Source organism: Carlito syrichta, unplaced genomic scaffold (assembly GCF_000164805.1).
Source record: "Carlito syrichta isolate Samal-C Ts95f unplaced genomic scaffold, Tarsius_syrichta-2.0.1 Scaffold312069, whole genome shotgun sequence".
Taxonomy (NCBI): domain Eukaryota; kingdom Metazoa; phylum Chordata; class Mammalia; order Primates; family Tarsiidae; genus Carlito; species Carlito syrichta.
Genome location: NW_007256165.1, coordinates 542392 through 559304, shown reverse-complemented (window position 1 = coordinate 559304; position 16913 = coordinate 542392). Strand labels below are relative to the sequence as shown.

The window sequence follows — 16913 nt, the reverse complement described above, 5'->3', positions numbered from 1 at the left end:
GCTTAATTAAAGTATTGTTTTCATTGTTCTCTAGGGAAGGGATTTGAGGGAGACTGGAGTCACTGCAAGGAAACTCTTGAATTAGCTTAGGAGAAGGGAGAGTGGTAACTTGACCCATCTTCTTGTCTTTATCCCCTGCAAACTCTGTTTCAAGGAAACTGAATCAGGGAATGGGATTCAATTTGTAAATAACAGAAGTCACTCAGTATTTAGGAGATAGGAATTGAATACAGGGAAATAGTGTTTACTGAGCTGCTGGAGGAGCTGGAAACTGGGCCTCCCGAAGGATTCCTGGCTAGAGGGCTAGCCTGCCCAGGAAACTGTCTCTGGAGGCTGGGGAACCTCCCGACTCCAGGATCATACCTCCTTAGCCATCTCCAGAGCTGTTGACTCCCGGGCCACCTAGCTCCTGCCAGAACTGAGCAGTAAAATGTATGTCCCTCACTCTTCCAAATTCAAGTCATTCCAGATATTAGACTAGGTTGCACATGGAAACTTAATTTAGGGTGTGTACCTGATTGGCAGGACCAAAATCACATTTGAAACTGCAGCTATACGACAGTCTGGAAATGTGTTTTTAGCCTTCCAGCGCACACTATAAGGACACACCAAAAGGAAGCTTGAATCACATGAGTGAGTGCCTACCATGTTCTTATAAGTGAGGTTGCCCAGAGGGGCAATGGAGCATGGGGGACATGTTTGGGATATGTGTGAAAGTAAGCATCTGCCAGAATTGGCAATTGGTGTGATGGGGAAGGAAGTGACAAGGATGGCATAAGAGACAAAATATGTTACCATTATGGGAAGTCCTGACTATGCACTTTTTAGAGCATTACTCCTGTCAGGTTTTTTTAATCTTAAAAATTATAAATTGCTTTCAACATCACTCAGTGAAATGACTAGTTTGCCATCTCTTATCTATAGCAATGTGAACAAATTTCGAGAGCCAGGTGATACCAAAACTTCCTCACACTTCTGAAATTCTTTAGGAGATAATACTATGTCTGAACATATTTTCTTTTCCCTGTACATTTTTGTCAATCCCAGAAGTAGAAGTCAAACAAGGGTGCTGGCTCTATGGGTTCCCCAGCCCCACCCTGCCCTGCTGAACTGCAGGCAAGGGTAGTGTTTCAGGCAGATACCAGGCCTGAGTAACCCTTATCTTGTTAAACCTGCTGGGCCCTGGAGTCCATGTTGGTTTGCTTGTTAATTTAGATATGCTGTCTATTTTTATGCCTGATTGAGGAGGGTTTAAGGTACCAGGTGGCCGCCTTGCCTTGAGTTCTCTGACCGCCTCTCCCAGGTGCATAAGTGCCCGTAGGCTGAGAGCCATGGTACCAGCAAATACTTTTAACCAGTCTCCATGCCTGCCATCCATGTGAGTGTCTCAGTCATCCTCTACTATTTTCATTTTCCACTCTGACATTGGTAATTGACAGGTGTTGCACTGAGGTGACCACTGAACATCTTATTAGGTAGCACCTAACTTGGGCCGTGGCACCCAAGGTCAAGCCTGGTCATTGTTCAGGTGGCTGAAGTCACAACAGTATTGGCAATTTCCTCCACTTTCCTGAGTGCTTTTATTAAAGTCTTTTTTGTCTTCTGACCATCTCCTATAAACGTGATATACTCATTTGTATTCTTTGACTCAAGTGAACTCTGAGATGGGAAGTCTTGGTGGAGGCATGAAAGTGTTTGAAATGATTCTCTGCCATTGAGACAGCAGCTGGTGCCCATCCCCGCAAAGTAGTCTGGGTTCAGAGCATGCTTCTCTCTTGCCAAGAATGTGATTGGGAGATGAGTGGTTACAGGTGTTGGAAGTACTACCTCTTCCAGTGTGCATAAACTTAGGTGGAAAGCACAGTACACCCACTATTACTTATGATGCTATAATGCATTTTAAAGCAACACCTGTATCCCTGAAGTTGTAAATAGGTTGCATGCTGGAAGCCCTTTATTACTTAAAATACATTTCCTCCTAAAAACAGCACATACATAAATATTGGTATTCCAGGCTTGTCTCCAAAAACCCGCTTAACTCATTACCTAGCTTTATAGTCCTGCATTAGTCTTGAACATTGTTCACACAGCATTTCAGTTTCTCCCTGCTCTTGGGAGTTGATTGAACCAGCCCAGGACAGTGAAGCTCAGTCATTGTCTTCAAGGTACTAGGGATAAGGCAGGATAGAGGCAGCGGTTGTTCTCAGAATCTCCTGGAGGGCTTGTTAAGCTATGTGACTGTGCTTTCCTGCCAGAGTTTTCATTCAGTGGGTCTGGAATGGGACCCAAGAATTTGCAGTTTCTAACTAGTTCCTAGGAGATGCTGATGCTGCTGGTCTCTGGAGCACAGTTTGAGGATGAAGTAGTCATCAAAGGAAGTTAGCCTCTGAATTCTTCATAAGACTTTGTACAACTAGCAGGGCTCTGCTTCCCAAACATTCGGATACATCTCGACAAGTCCCAAACTATCCTTTGTTGCCGAGGCCCTCTTGCGGTCTGTGCTTACATTCCTATTCCCTTTCTTCTTGATCCCTCTGGTATTGCAGATCCCTCCAAAAGCAGATGGGGTAGAAGAATAAGTCACCCTCCTCAGGTCTTTGGAAAGTCAAGCCTGCCTTGGGGGCATCAGTGAGCAAGTGAGTGTTCCAGGAAGTCCAGGGCAGAAGTAGGAACAATGAGTCAGGTAGCACCTTTCTACTCAGTCCAGACCAGATGTCCTACTCCGCATCTACAGATGCAGAGCTCTGCTTTTTCCAGATCCCACTGAAGCTGAGCTCCACACCTGTGAACTCTGGGTTCCATCGGACTTTCCATAAGTTTGGAGACAGGGCAGGACCTGAGCCTACAACACCCTCCCAGAATTCTCTAGGTCTCAAAAGGGACAGACCAGAGGATAGGGGCAGACATCTAAGAAGACAGAGTTGAGACCAGGGCTCAGCCCAATGCCTGCCATATACCCCACCCCCATAAATCCTGTCTCTACTTCCGGAACATGCTCTGGCATTCCCAAATCCCCTTCCTTGTCCTGCATCTCTCCAGCTCCCCCTCAACGCCCCCATCTCCACTGATCCAGAAATGAGCCCAGAACTGGAAGAAGGTCTTTCCAGCAGAAGGAAGGCATCTATACCCGTGATGGTGGGCAAAGGTGCAGAACAGCAGGCAAGGCCCTGCAGTCTTCATGGCCTGGCCTGCAGGGACCTTACTCATTTGCCTGTCTGACAGATGCAAGCTGTGTGTGAATTCGAGCACACACTTGGACACACATCACTAGAGGGAACAAACATGAGTTTCTCTCTTGCTTCTGTAAATGGAAAAATTAATTAGAAGATTGTTTTTATTTTCTTATTAAATGCAAAACAATAGTCAAAAGCAGTCTGAATGTTGTATTTGCTAATTGATTGGCTTTCTCTCCAAGTAGTACTGATAGTTTTACAGGGGAATATGTGAAAATGCAAGCAACATTTTCAAGGAAAAAATAAGAATGCTTAGTCAGAGTTCATATTTCTACATTCACCATAACTCTTGCCTTTATTTTTAAGACTCATGGTTTGGGATGAAAATGCAAAAGTTACTTTTAGCTTCCTTGTGTTGACCCCATGTAGAAAGTTGTCAGGGCCATCCTGGCCCTGGGTCATCTGAGCAGCTCTGTGGGGTAAGAGGGGGCATTGGTCCTCAGGGATGCCCTGACTTCCTAGCTGATACTCCCACCTTGGTTTACATTCCCCATGGTGGCTGGGATAGAAGAACACACATCCCAGATTTTAGGCATCACTCCTTGCAGCCATCTATACCCCTGATGGTATAGATAATCTGTCCTAGAGTGAACAAAAAAAGTTACATTTCCTTTTGTGGGCAAATTATATTTCTCATTGAATTTTCAAAACTGTGGGAGAGACTCTTCATGGTGTATGTGACAAAGTACTAGCAGCGGTGCCATGGTCCCTACAGGTTGTTATATTGACCTTATGATTGAGTACGACCAGCTCTGTATATGTTTCTCTCTGATTTATTTTCTATTTGCCCCTCTCTAGTGGGATCTTGTGTGTGATAATGCCTGGAAGGTCCATATCGCTAAGTTCTCCTTACTGGTTGGATTAATCTTTGGCTACCTAATAACTGGATGCATTGCTGACTGGTGAGTACCAACGTGCCCGCTACACAAACCTTTGGAAGCCACAGCACACCTGTGCTGCTAAAGAGAAGTGGTGGGTGTTAGCTTACTGTTACTGACTCTTTTCTCTGCTCTTGGTGTCAGCACCAGAGCAGAAGGCCTACTCTGCCACTGGAGAATGCAGAGCTCAGAAAGATGGCCTGTGCATGGAGTAGACCATTTCAGATGTGCAAATTAAACTCATAGAAATTCTCGGGCTGCTAGACTCTAACAGAAGTGGCCTACAGTCCCATCTCCTCCTGATGTTCAATGTTTAATGGAGAATTAGGTACAGGACTCCATGGGCAGGGTGCTGAGGGGTGGATGCAGAAGACAAAGTAGAAAATGGGGGAAGGGGGAGGTGAAGACACTTCCCCCACATGAACTGACTAAGGCAGTGCTAATTAGCACCTTAGAACATCCTATGGGGGGACAGAGGGGGGACAGACCTTGGCTTTGCCAGGAGATGCCTCTGTGGGCTCCATGGGGAGCTGGACCTTGAGAGATGGACAGCATTTGACTAATGGATGAGCTCTGCAGGCATGGGAAGGGAGGTAGCCAGAGGTGAGAATGGATATGCTTTGTGGCTGGCTAAGAAAGTCTGGGTGCCTGGAGCAAGGTACGTAGTTCAGGATGAAGTGATGAGACTAGTAGAATGGAGGCTGGGTGGGAAAGATGATGGTAGTGGAGACATTAATGACAATAATGATGATGACATCCAGCTAACACTTGTTGAACTACTGCTGTGTAGCAGGCACTGTGCTAAGTATTTCTGGACTTTAAAATCTCACGATATCCCTAATAGGTAGATGCTATTATTACCTCTGTTTTATAGTTGAAAACCAAAGCACACAGGTTTAAGTCAGATCCCCACGTTCACTCAGCATTAAGTTGGAGAGTCAGGACTTGAAACTCAACCACATGGCTCCAGAGTCTGCCTTTCCACCAGAGTGCTGCAACAGCTTTATTTAAGGCATTCTGTGGTCACAAGGGCAGCAGCGGCAACTGTCTAAGCAGGGAGGCAATTGCACAATGTTGACAGGTTTTTCAAGTAATGAGCCTGCTAAGGAAACAGGCATGGTATAACTATTTCCCTCACTTAATTGTTTTATCTGCAAATAATTTATTTATTTATTTGTTTGTTTGTGTATTTATTTAGGTGACTCGGGACATCTTACATTGTTTTATCTGTAAAGACTTTATTTATTTATTTAGGTGGATCAGGACATCTGGGGTTCGATGACATAATAAGGGCCAAGAGTGACAGGGAACAATCTCTGTAGGTCCTCATGATGCCCTCTGTATCCTGCTTAGCTGAGAACACTGGCCAAGACAAGAGCCAGGGGTGAGGGGACAGCAGCGGAAGGTTCTGAGGCCACTTCAAAGTTGCGGAAAATTTCTTTCAAAAGCAAGCATTTATTTGGGAATTCCTTGCACTGACTTACCAAATAATTTCCTCTGTGCTTGGAATCTGCTTCATCATCATTTGTAAATGCTTCATATCATGTTCTCTGTGACCAGAGCAGTAGTCAGTGACCTATGGAGATCTATATGGGGGTCCCCTGGGGGACGTTTTTGGTAGAGTTGGGGTTATGGGGACATGGGTTTTTTTTAGAACCAAATACTTGAGTTCATAGGTTTTCAGCATGTGTTATATTGATCTAAAAGATACTGTTTCCCAGAAATCTGCATTGAAGTACGTTAGGAAGATATAGAATCCATGCCACCTTCTTTCTAAAAAATGCAGACCCAACTGGGGTTTTAGTGTCCTTAGTTAATAAATAATTCAATAGGAAAGTAAATATAGACTTATATTAATGAATTAATCTGTGAAGGTTTAAATTGTTTAGACGTACGTGTGTGTGTGTATGTGTGTGTGCTTGACTTCTTATTTTTGCACATACACATGGTATATCACATACCAGACCCAGAGCCTCCCTGATCATATACCAGACCCAGGAACAAAAATCAAAAGAGTTTAGGTCTTGCTCTGCTAGTAAACAGAAATCGGACACTGGAAACCCACTTTTCTGAAGTCACTTTTCTGAGGCTCCTTGCCAAATGGGCAAGGTTGGGGACTGCCTTGGGAGTCAGGATAGTCTGTTCTGCTAAATGGGGTGGCTTTCTGAACATTTTGGAGTAGGCCTCCGTGTCAGTTTGAAAGTTTGGTGTTTTCCAACTCTGTTTGTTGGCATTTGGCTCCCTTCTTGAGCCTTGCTTAAAAGGAAATAGACCCACTGAAAGGGAACTCCAGATTTCACAGCTGTGGGCCCCATTTCATGGCTGCATGGGGAAGTTGATCAAATCCTACAGTCAGCTCTCTAAGACTGCCGTCAGCACATAATCACATTTAAATAGGACATTTCTTCCTTTGAAAAGTTACTGGTTTTAATGCCACATTTTGTGTACTAATATGCATTGGAGATTGTTATAGAATTCTTAGTTAGGATGTATGGGAGGGCCGGCCGGCCAATGGCTCTGTGGGCACCCTCCTTCCCTGCCTCATTTGTCACAGTAGCAGCTTTTTCTGTCTGTCCCCAGTACCCCCCGGGAAGCTGCCCTTCTGGGCTGCACCAGAGGACCCCTTGCCCTCCCACTCCTGGCCAGCAGGAGCACCAGCCGCAGATCCTCTGGAGGAGGAGACTAAGGTCAGGCATTTGTCTGCCCAGCGTGGCCACTGCAGGGCCAGAAGGGCCAGCTGCCTGCTGTCCGTGCCTTCCCCAGCGCCTCTCTCTCTGGGGCCCAGGACAGTGCTTCCCCCACACTCCCTGCTGTTAAGAGCTGCAGGGTTACACAGTGTCCCTTGTGGGTTCTGTCAGTTTGCTCACTCTTTTGTAGATAATCCCATTATTAAAATCTCCTCCAGTCATTTCATTTAAGTGGGACTTCTGTCTCCTGTCAAGGCCCTGAATCAGTTCTCGGTGGCTGCTGTAACAAGCTACTGAATGCTTGGTGGGTTCTGAAACACGAATTAATGATCTTACAGTTCTGTAGTTCAGTAGTCCAATAAGGGTCTCACTGGGCTAAAATCAGTGTGTAAGCAGGGCTGTATCCATTTCCTGAGCCTCCAGGAGACAATTTGCTTTTTCTAGCTTCTGGCGGCCACCAGCATCCATGGCTCTTGGCCCCTTCCATCATCTTCAGAGCCACCAATGGTGTTAAGTCCTTCTCATACTACTATCTCTCTGGTTCCCTGCAGCTGGGGGGAGTTCTCCCTGTCATTAGCTTGGACCAACCTGGAAAATCACCTCATCTTGAGGTCTTTAAGCTTAATCGCTCTGCAGAATTATTTTTGCCATGAAAGGTAAAATATTAACAGGTTCTGAGGATTAGGACATGGACATCTTTAAGGGCCATTATTCTACCCACCACAGATCCTAAGTGATAAAATCCTCTGCATTATAGACTGAGAGATGTGGCTTTCTCAGTCATCTCTAAGAGAGCCAGTTCATACTGAAACTCCCATGCTTGCAACTAACTGTTCAGCACTTGTTGACTCACTTGCTGATGTCCATACCTATAGAAAGCCCTATCAGGTAGGCATTGACTGGCTGGACTGACGGGACCACAAGGCTTATTTAAATAAGCATGGCCTTTCCCAGGGTTACATCATTCAGAAGTGGTGACCAAAATCAGCACAATCTGACTTCAAAGACCATGTTTGCCCTTTGTCCCTACTGAAAAATTCCACTTACTGATTTTAGAAACATTTGAGAGGGAGAGACTTAGAATGCTTCTACGAGATTAAAAAAGTCGAGTATTTTTTCTAAAGTATCAAAACAGGGCAGACCATGTTGATAGTTATCAGGAATGTAGAAATGCAGGAAAGAATGAGAGCTAAAGTATTTAACTGTTTGCTTTGTGCTGGCATTGGGTTTGTGCCCATCATCCAATGCTCCACAAAGTGGGATGCTTATCCCCATTTTCCAGATGAGGGATGTAAAGGGAAATAAAAATGGTGGATACGTCAGATTTTGTTTTCCTTCATTTTAGGAGGATGACTAAGTCATATTTTAAATTATTTCTGTGAGTTGGGTTTGGATAAAATCATCTGGCAATGTTTCCTAGTAAGGACTGCCTGACCCCAGCATTGGTTAAGGAAAATAATGGCGAAAATCTCCAGATGAGACACTTGCCTTACGTTGGTATTGAGCTCCTAGCCTTGGCCTCATTTTACCAAACTGAAGCGACTGATGGGGATAGTTAGAACTTTAAAAAGTTCTGATGAAATTCTGTCTTGTTTTTCCTTTCCCTAGATTTTCATAAATTATATCCACCCCTTCATATGGTAGGCGCATGCCCACTTTTTTTTTTTTAACTGCTTTATTGACAGATAATTTGCATACCATAAAACTCACCCATTTTAAGCACACGATTCAGTGAGTTTTAGTATATTGACAGAATTCTCCATCCATCCCCACACTCTGAAGCATTCTTATCACCCTCAAAGGATGAAGGAAGTGTAACCATTTGCAGTCACTCCCCGTCTCATCCCCAACCCTGTGCAGCCATGAATCCACTTTCTATTTCTTTATATTTGCCTTTTCTGGGCATTTGACTTGTATGTAGATGCCTTATATTGAACAGTCTAGGACTGTTCAAGTCATTCAGTGACCCTTTGTGGTGTTTGAGGTACTAGGTCTGGATTTTTACCCCCTTTTTTTGTTTTGGCAAATGGCATCCACTCTGTCCCAGTTTCTCTGTGAGTTATACTTCTAGACCAAGCGGGGTTTGTTTAATGGAAAGCTGTTGTTGCAGTTTTATTTCTAATGAGTTAAGGAGGAGAAAGGTGGAAAGTTAGCATGGAGGGATGGAGAATTGGTGAGTTTTTCATTCCCAAGGACCACCCCCTACTGTCCTCCCAGCCACCCCCAGCAGCACGTCGCCCCCTAGTGGTCACCAACCTGGCACCAGCCAGCTTCCTAACGCCTGAATTTAGCATGCCTGTGCCTTCCTTACCAGGAGGACTCCCTCCAGGCCCTCGCTGCCCAGGGACAGCACTATTAGCTCACTATCTGGTCCACACTAGGTATTTAAAGCTCACACCATCTTAGCTTAGCATATGATCCCTTAAAATTACTTCTCATTGTGTATCTGAAACAAATTGGCAGATAGATGGCTTGGCCCTGGCTCTGACAGGCTGCGTGTAGCATCAGGTACCTGACTTAGTAAACAACCTAGAGAAAGCAAATAAAGTCACTTTGCTTAGTGCCCATGTTAATTTTCAATCCAAAGGTCAGTGGTTTCTCAAGACATTTTATGCCGAGTGTGTCAAGGTTCATGTTTGGGGAGTTATTATTGATTTTGTTCCTCTTGCCTTGATTTATTTCCTTATACACTCAGAAATAGACTCAGCAACAGGAATTGGGTTCATGTTTCAATTCTCTTACCCAGTAACCGATTGATCTCTGCTCCCTTATCTCCAGAATTTAGGGATTGGGCTGAACCTTCCCAAGGGCCTTCTACCCTGGTATTCTGTGACCTAGTGAAGTGGGTCTAGATGGTATAAAGACTTTTAGTCTAGCACACTAGCTGCTGGATACTGGGTTTCAGCATCTAGCATCACTACCATGTTTCACAATAATTCCTAACCTTTTCCTTCTTCACATGCAGGGTTGGCCGGCGGCCTGTGCTGTTATTTTCCATCATCTTCATTCTGATCTTTGGACTGACTGTGGCACTGTCAGTGAATGTGACAATGTTCAGCACACTCAGGTTCTTTGAAGGATTTTGCCTGGCTGGAATAATTCTCACTTTGTATGCATTACGTAAGTAGGAACCTTAATAACTGTCTTGAAAAAAAACTAGCACAAGTGTTGTTGCCTGCAAGGTTCTGGCAGAGGTACCATGCATTCTGGTCATTTGGGATGGCAGTCTTTTGGAAGCACAACTTTAAAGACCTTCGATATTGTGAAAGTGTCTTTTCAGATGATGTGGTGCTCCATTCACTTGATCCTGGTGTCCAACTTGGGCTCAGTGCAAATCAAAGGGCACAGAAGCTTGCATGATTGTCTGGAGAAGTGGTGATCAGCCCATAGCTGATACACAGCTGCTTTTGTTTCCCTCCAGAATGTTCTTTATTGATGTTCTGTGCACGTCCATTCAGTGTATAATTGGGTATATCTGTGCTTGTTTCCAGGGGAGCATGCCAAGTACCTGTGACTTGTGTGTTTGTACTGACTCTTCAAGAGTTTTCCTTCTGCTTTTTTTTCCTTTAAGGCCACACAGAGTCTCAGTTTTCCACATTCTCATGTGCCCAGATGTGACCTTAAGAGGTCTGGAACTGAACCCTAAGCATTGTTAGTGGAAGAGTAAATGGAAAGTATTTGCTCCTTTTAGGATTAAAAAAATATGTTTTCCACTGACCTATCACATTTGTTTAAGTCTGCTGTCAACATGGTTATGTTTTACTTACTAGTAGTTGGTTTTTTCTATAGTTCAGCCCCAAACCCATAAGGATAAGGAAGAGTTTAAGGCATGGGTGTTTTACTTCTACTGGTTTTGTACTTTTTTGATCACCTTGTGGAAAAATATGTTGGAAAACTGTAAGATGATTGGTGATATTTTGTCTTTTTCTCTCCCTTTGACAACATGGATAGGAGTCAAGTGTAGTTTGTGGCAAGTTCCAGTGTGATAACATAATAATAGTTCTAATTCTCTTAAGTTTGCATACTTAAGACCTTTTAAAGACAGCTAACATTTTTGTTTCACTAGAAATGTAATCAATTCATGACATAGTTTTATAGTCATAAGGAAGGAATAGGTATAGTAAAAGGTTTACAGTATGTTCTTCTAAATCCATAGTCAGTTGTTTTATCATTTTCCAATATTTAATTGTAGTTTCTTAGAAATCACATTTTCCAGTGTATTTGCATTTATTTTAGAAACCTTGTCACTTGGGGAGTTCTTGAGGAATATATGTATAACAAGATGGGTGGGTCTAGGTGGTACGTGTTGGGGACTTAGTTTCTTTGAACAAATTGCATGGGTACTAGGTGTGAACGTTCCCAGACAGAATGCTGTGCTGTCCTATGTGGCCCTAACCCCTGCTGTTCCATGCAGAGGAGCAGGCCTAACCTCTCTTCTGGAGGAGACTCCTGACCCTGCTTGCAGGCATCCCCTGGCCCATATGTGTGTAGGTATGCTGGGGGCTTCCCGCCAGGCAGCTATCCTTGCCAGGCTCCAGTTCCCACAGGAGGACTGCAATTCAGTCCTTCCATGTGGATGGCTATTGAGGGGGACATCTGTGTACTCTGACAAAATAGAATAACAGTGCTTCAGGAGCTCTGTAAAGAGCATGACCTCAGTCTTACCACCCCCAGGCAAGGTGATGTTCCTGGAAAATCGCCTTACCACAAAGACAGCATGTTGATTTCTTCTTGCATGCCAACTGCTGATGATTGGTTGAGGCTGCCAGAGAACTAGTAGAAAACTTCTGAGGACACTTGGGGCTCAGTAAAAGAGAACACCTTGATCCATTTGCCACATCTGCCAGTGTTAAAGAAGGAGGATAGGAAAGGGCTGCACATGTAGCTGGCATTTGCCATCTGGAAAGATTGTCCTTAATTAGCCCAGACCAGGAATGAACTGTTCCTGAAAGGCATTGTTTCAGCTTCATGTAGAGTTATTTTACTGATGTGCATTGTGACATCATGCCTCTGGCCCTAGGAAATCTATTGTATTTACTGTAAAATTTTTTTTAAATGGGTGAAGATTTTAAAAATTAGATTACATAGTGAGCTTGTTATAGGAGAAACTTCTCTTCCACTTCTGAACTATACAAAAACGGTGCTTATATTAGGAGATTGCTTTGCTTTTGTCTCCTAGGCCCGGAATCGCATAACCCAGACATTTGCCAACTTTTTCTATAAAGGATCAGGTAGTAAATATTGTAGGATTTGCAGGCTATATGATCCTTTTTGCAGCTGCTCAACTCTGTCATTGTAGTATGGAAGCAGTTGTAAATAATATGTAAATGAATAGGTGTGGCTGTGTTCCAATAAAACTTTATTTACAAAAACAGGTAATGGACCAGATTTGACCAGTGAGCCATAACCTTTCAACCACTGATGTGAGTGATTCATGTGTGGACCTGACAACATGAGCCTGAAATTCAGACATCTTAACTCTCCCATTTCAATTTCTCCTCTGTCCTATTTTTCTATCTATCTCCATAATTTGTGTTATTTTGTTGTACGGACTTGTGTAAGCAGGCTTAGAGTTTTTCTGCAATAAAACGAGGTATAAATGCATGGTCATGTTTTCTTTGATTGTGACTACAAATCAAACAACAGGACAAATGCTATTGCAATGAAAATGCCATTGCATTTTCAACAAAGTGACCCACTGTTTGACCCAATGAAGTATTTGGGGTAGCACAACTAAAATAAAGCAAAAGGATGTGAATGATGACTCAGAGTTTGTTGAGATAATATTTAAAAAATGAAAATGAGGAAGATTTTACTGAGAGATGGCAGAAGAGCCACACTTGGCAAGGGAGAATCAAAAAAAGGAAACAAAAGTCATAACGGGCAGATGGGTTTGAGGAAAGATATGGGTAGGATGGCCCATATTGCTGCATGCGTGAAAGTCTGGGGAGAAGTCTGATGACGAAGTTAAGAGAGGAACACCCAGTCAATAAAGCAGGGTATCCAAATTAATGGGCTTGTTGGTGTTTTATACACAAGTTGTATGTGTGCTGAAGTGATGCCTGCAAATTTGTTTTGCTTGAAGAAGATTATTGGTAAGCTAGGTCAAAGGGTTGACGTACTTCTTGATTCTAAAAAGAAATTTAAAGCTTTTGGACATTGATTATTTAGAGGTTATATTTTTAATGGTCCCAAATTCTTCTCCTTTAACTTTAAGGTATTTATCTAACTTAATGCATCTGCTGGGAGGGCCTGTGCTTTCTCAGAACAGATCTGGATAGCATTCTTTTTTTAGTCTTGCAGGTGCTTGGCAATGAAAGTAAGGAAAGTAATGATTTGTGCAGTTTTAGTTTCTTGTGTAGCTTGCCATGAAGGTGGACTCTGTTTTGAGAAATGCTGCTGACTTGGGAATGTTTCCTGCTTTATTTGCAAGGCTGCTTAAGGATTTGGTTTTTTTTCCTGATTTGGTTTTTTTCTGAACTGCATTCTGGTTAAATACTCTACACTTTACATTTTTTGTTTTCTTCAAGTTACCAAGGAGAGAAGTGGTTGTGTAATTAGGACATAAATTAGAGATTACTGGCATCTTCCCAAGGAGTCTTTACATGGAAGCAAAATGCACATTGGCAAGAGCAAAAGAAGGCAAACCTAGCTGAATGGGTTTATGCAGAGGATAGTATTGGCCTCTGAAACTATCTTGAGACACTAAAATAGTTAAATGCACTTGGGCTATAACAGTGGCATAATTTTATTTTTTACCTCTGGACACATACAAACACACACACACATACACACACACGTGAACACACGTGAATACACACACACAATAGTAAAATGGACTCAGCTAATCAAGGGCCACAGACCAAGAAAAGCAGTAGATCATATTTCTCTATTTGTTCATAAAGTCTTGTCAAAGACTGAAGAAATAGTCACTTCTTAGTATAAGCAGACAAGTGGGGATATGAATCCTTTTCCAACCAAAATTCTCAATATTACAGACAAGGTGATACAGTGTTAAAGGTATGTCTTTTTTCAAATGAAACCCATGAGAGATTATTGCTTTCGAAAGTGTTTTTTTGTTGAATGTAGCAAGTCCTGTAGAAATATATATTTTAACATAAATGCTTTCTTTAGTTTCTTTCCTCACTTGATCTTTTCCTTTTCCCTCCTTATCTCTAACAATCTTCCCTAACTATACCTTCCCAGTTTGAAATAATAAAAAATACCCTTTGCTGACAGAGACCAGACGTTACTTACTGTGGGCAAATGAATATAACTTTGTTTTTCCTAACAACAATGAACAATTTTCTTGGAAAATTCTCTCAAAGATGCTCTTATAATAACTCTCCTTAAACCCAGAATTCTGAATAATTGAATAGACCTTATATCAAGAAGCAGCCAGAAATTTCATAGCTGACTAAGTTACTGATTGCTTTGCAAAACTAGGAGCCAGCTCTTGACTTAACTGGCAAATAGATTTAGAGAAATATTGAGTTTGTTCTGGGCGGGATGCTGTTTTCTCTATCACATGACACTAATGGTTTTAGACACTCACAGAAGTGGTTAAGTAACTTCTAATGTGCTGGTATAGGATGGCTTTTTCTTTCTCACTATCCCATATATTTTTATACTTTGGTGTTTCTCTGAACTAATATTCCTTGCAACATATTTTAGTCACCAGGATCATTAAGCATCAATACTATACATGTAAAAAAAAATTGACTGAACCAAATGACTCCACGTAGTGAGTTATCAAAGTATGGAATGAAGAGAATGGATACTGTTGAACTGTGGAATGAAGAGAGTGGAGATTATTGAATTGTGGAATGAACAGAATGGAGTTTGCTGATGTCAAGTGGGAGTGATCTCAACTAATTTGTGGTTGACTTCTGGGAAGCAAATATTTGCATTGCGTTTGGGAGAAGGAAAAGTTTCTTGTGAATATGTACTTGGTTGGTCTCTCTCCACCTGCTTATCCATCTTCAGATACCTGGGCCTTCCCAATAGCAGCAAGCTCTCAGGGTGGAAAGCTGTTCTCTTGGTGGGACCAGCTGTACTGACAGGGCTTTTTCCACCAAGGAAATGAGTCAGAGTTTACCAACAGCATCTGACAATTTATTTTATTTTATTTTATTTTTTTAAGCCTCAAGTGAATTTGGGGTTTATCCAGGTTGAAAAAGATATGACTGGGAGATCAGAGCAAATTGAGTTCTCTCTATTCTTCACTGGAAACACATTACTAGCACTGCAGGCAAACTGTGAAAAGCAAATAAGTAAATTTATAAGCAAAAAAGTAATGGGGCATTTGTTCCATACCCACTTATCTTCCCTTTGTTCCCCTGAGCAGTCAGAGCTTCGGGCCTCACCATGGGATAGCAAATGAGAACAGAAACACCTGGTGAGCATGTTCTAATCCCTGAGAAGATGGAAATGCTATGGTGGCCAGTTAGGGCTGCCGCTCAGGGGTCTGAGACTGAAGGGCATTAGTCATCCAACAGGCAGCCACAACTTGCCACCAAGGACTAATTTTTTATTTTTAGAGTTTGACCAATCCTTCCTATAAAAATTATTCAGACCTTTCTTTCCCTACCCATGTGTTAACCAAAACTTGGACTTTTCTTTATATAGACTTTTCTCTGAAAAAAATGCAAATGTTTCTCCCACATGTATGGATATAGTGTGTCATCTACATGTTAAAAATAGAAATATGAGAACAGAGAAAGAATAAGTGGCCAGTGGCATCACTGAGATCCATTCACCTCGTCTTCGATTCAGAAGTTAGTGCAAGCAAACATGCAGATATTGCCTAAATGTATAGGTAGGCTTCAAGGTGCATATTTCTTTGAGTGTTTGGAATTTGGTAAAGATAGGCCTATTTCAAAACAGAGGGAAAACATAGCAAATATTTAGAGAAATCTGAGTGTTTTAAAATTAGAGTATGTGGATGCCTTTACCACACAGTGAAGGATGTTCTGAAACTGTGCATATCCTTATGGACTAGATTTTTCCCAGACTTGAATTTTAGTGGTGCCCGTGTGCTTTGTTAGAAACAAAACTGGTCCTTACTCCCAAAGGGGAAGTGGAAAGATGTGGGAATCAGGAGACTCGAGCTGTTATGTGGGCTCTACATTTGATTGACTGTGACTGTGGCAGATTGCTTAATCCCTCTGAACTTCTATATACCCCTCTGTAATGTAAGGGGATGGATTTTTCAGTGTTCCTGTGTCTTCCTGGAACAATTTATGGAGAAAATGGATAGAATACAAAACAGACAGAAAGCTGCTGAGCCCCATCGTACCTTCCAGTTTAGAATTCTATAGCTTTTGAATTCTTAGCTCATCCATCAGCCTCCTTCAATGTTGAAGATTTCTTGGGGTGGAGGTTGTGAAACAGAGGTGCTTGCTCCCCTACATGTGCCCTTCTCATGTCCACACCAATAACTAGAGTTGTGGGACTTCCAGCCTTGCTCTGTGTGGTGTGGTTGCTGCAGCAAGTGTCTACAAAGGTGATCTGCAAAGAGATGAGCTGATAGGGTAGGGTTAATGGTTAACAGCTTCCCATTCCCCAGGGTTCCAGACCCTGCCCTCATGTCAACAGCCTTGCCCTTGGCTGGGAAACTCTTTCTTGCTCACTCAATTCTCCTCTCTTACCACATGTTTGCCTACTGGAATCCTATTACACTCCCTGGGATTTTCCTTTCACACCTGGAAAGACAGAATGGACCTGAAGCTAAAAGCTGGACTTGTTAGAAAAGAGGGTTCAGGAATGTAAGAGAGCAATATTGGGCTGATCTTGTTTTGTTTATTTGCTCTTGAAAAAAATATATAAAAAGGAAATAAATCAGTCATCTTGAAAGCAAGTAAAGAACACCAGGCTCCTTGGAAATATCCAAACATACCTGGTGGGAGGCAAAAACCATTACTAGTTTGCCAAGACTCACTGTTAGTGAAAAGACAGAAGCTTGGCTGAGAGCAGAGAGAGAAATATAAATCAAATGGTACACAGCCATGGAACTTTGTTGTCTTCAACTTGGTTTCTCAAATCAGTGCATCATGTCAAATAAGCTCTGCTTCAAATAGTTTAAGCTTTGGTTTGGGGTGACCGCATGGAAGCGT

The 16913-nt window shown here is 42.4% G+C and overlaps 1 protein-coding gene across 2 annotated transcripts in view; it reads left to right on the top strand.

Annotated features, from left to right (window-relative positions):
- The window catches only part of SLC22A23 (solute carrier family 22 member 23), a 179874-nt gene that overhangs the window by 33761 nt on the left and 129200 nt on the right, over positions 1-16913 (top strand). For both annotated transcript variants that reach the window (XM_021718320.1, XM_021718321.1), the window contains 2 exons: positions 4032-4135; positions 9764-9918. In XM_021718320.1, coding sequence (XP_021573995.1) covers positions 9849-9918 — 70 coding nt within the window. In that variant the 5' untranslated portion in view covers positions 4032-4135; positions 9764-9848. The remainder of the gene's footprint in view (positions 1-4031; positions 4136-9763; positions 9919-16913) is intronic.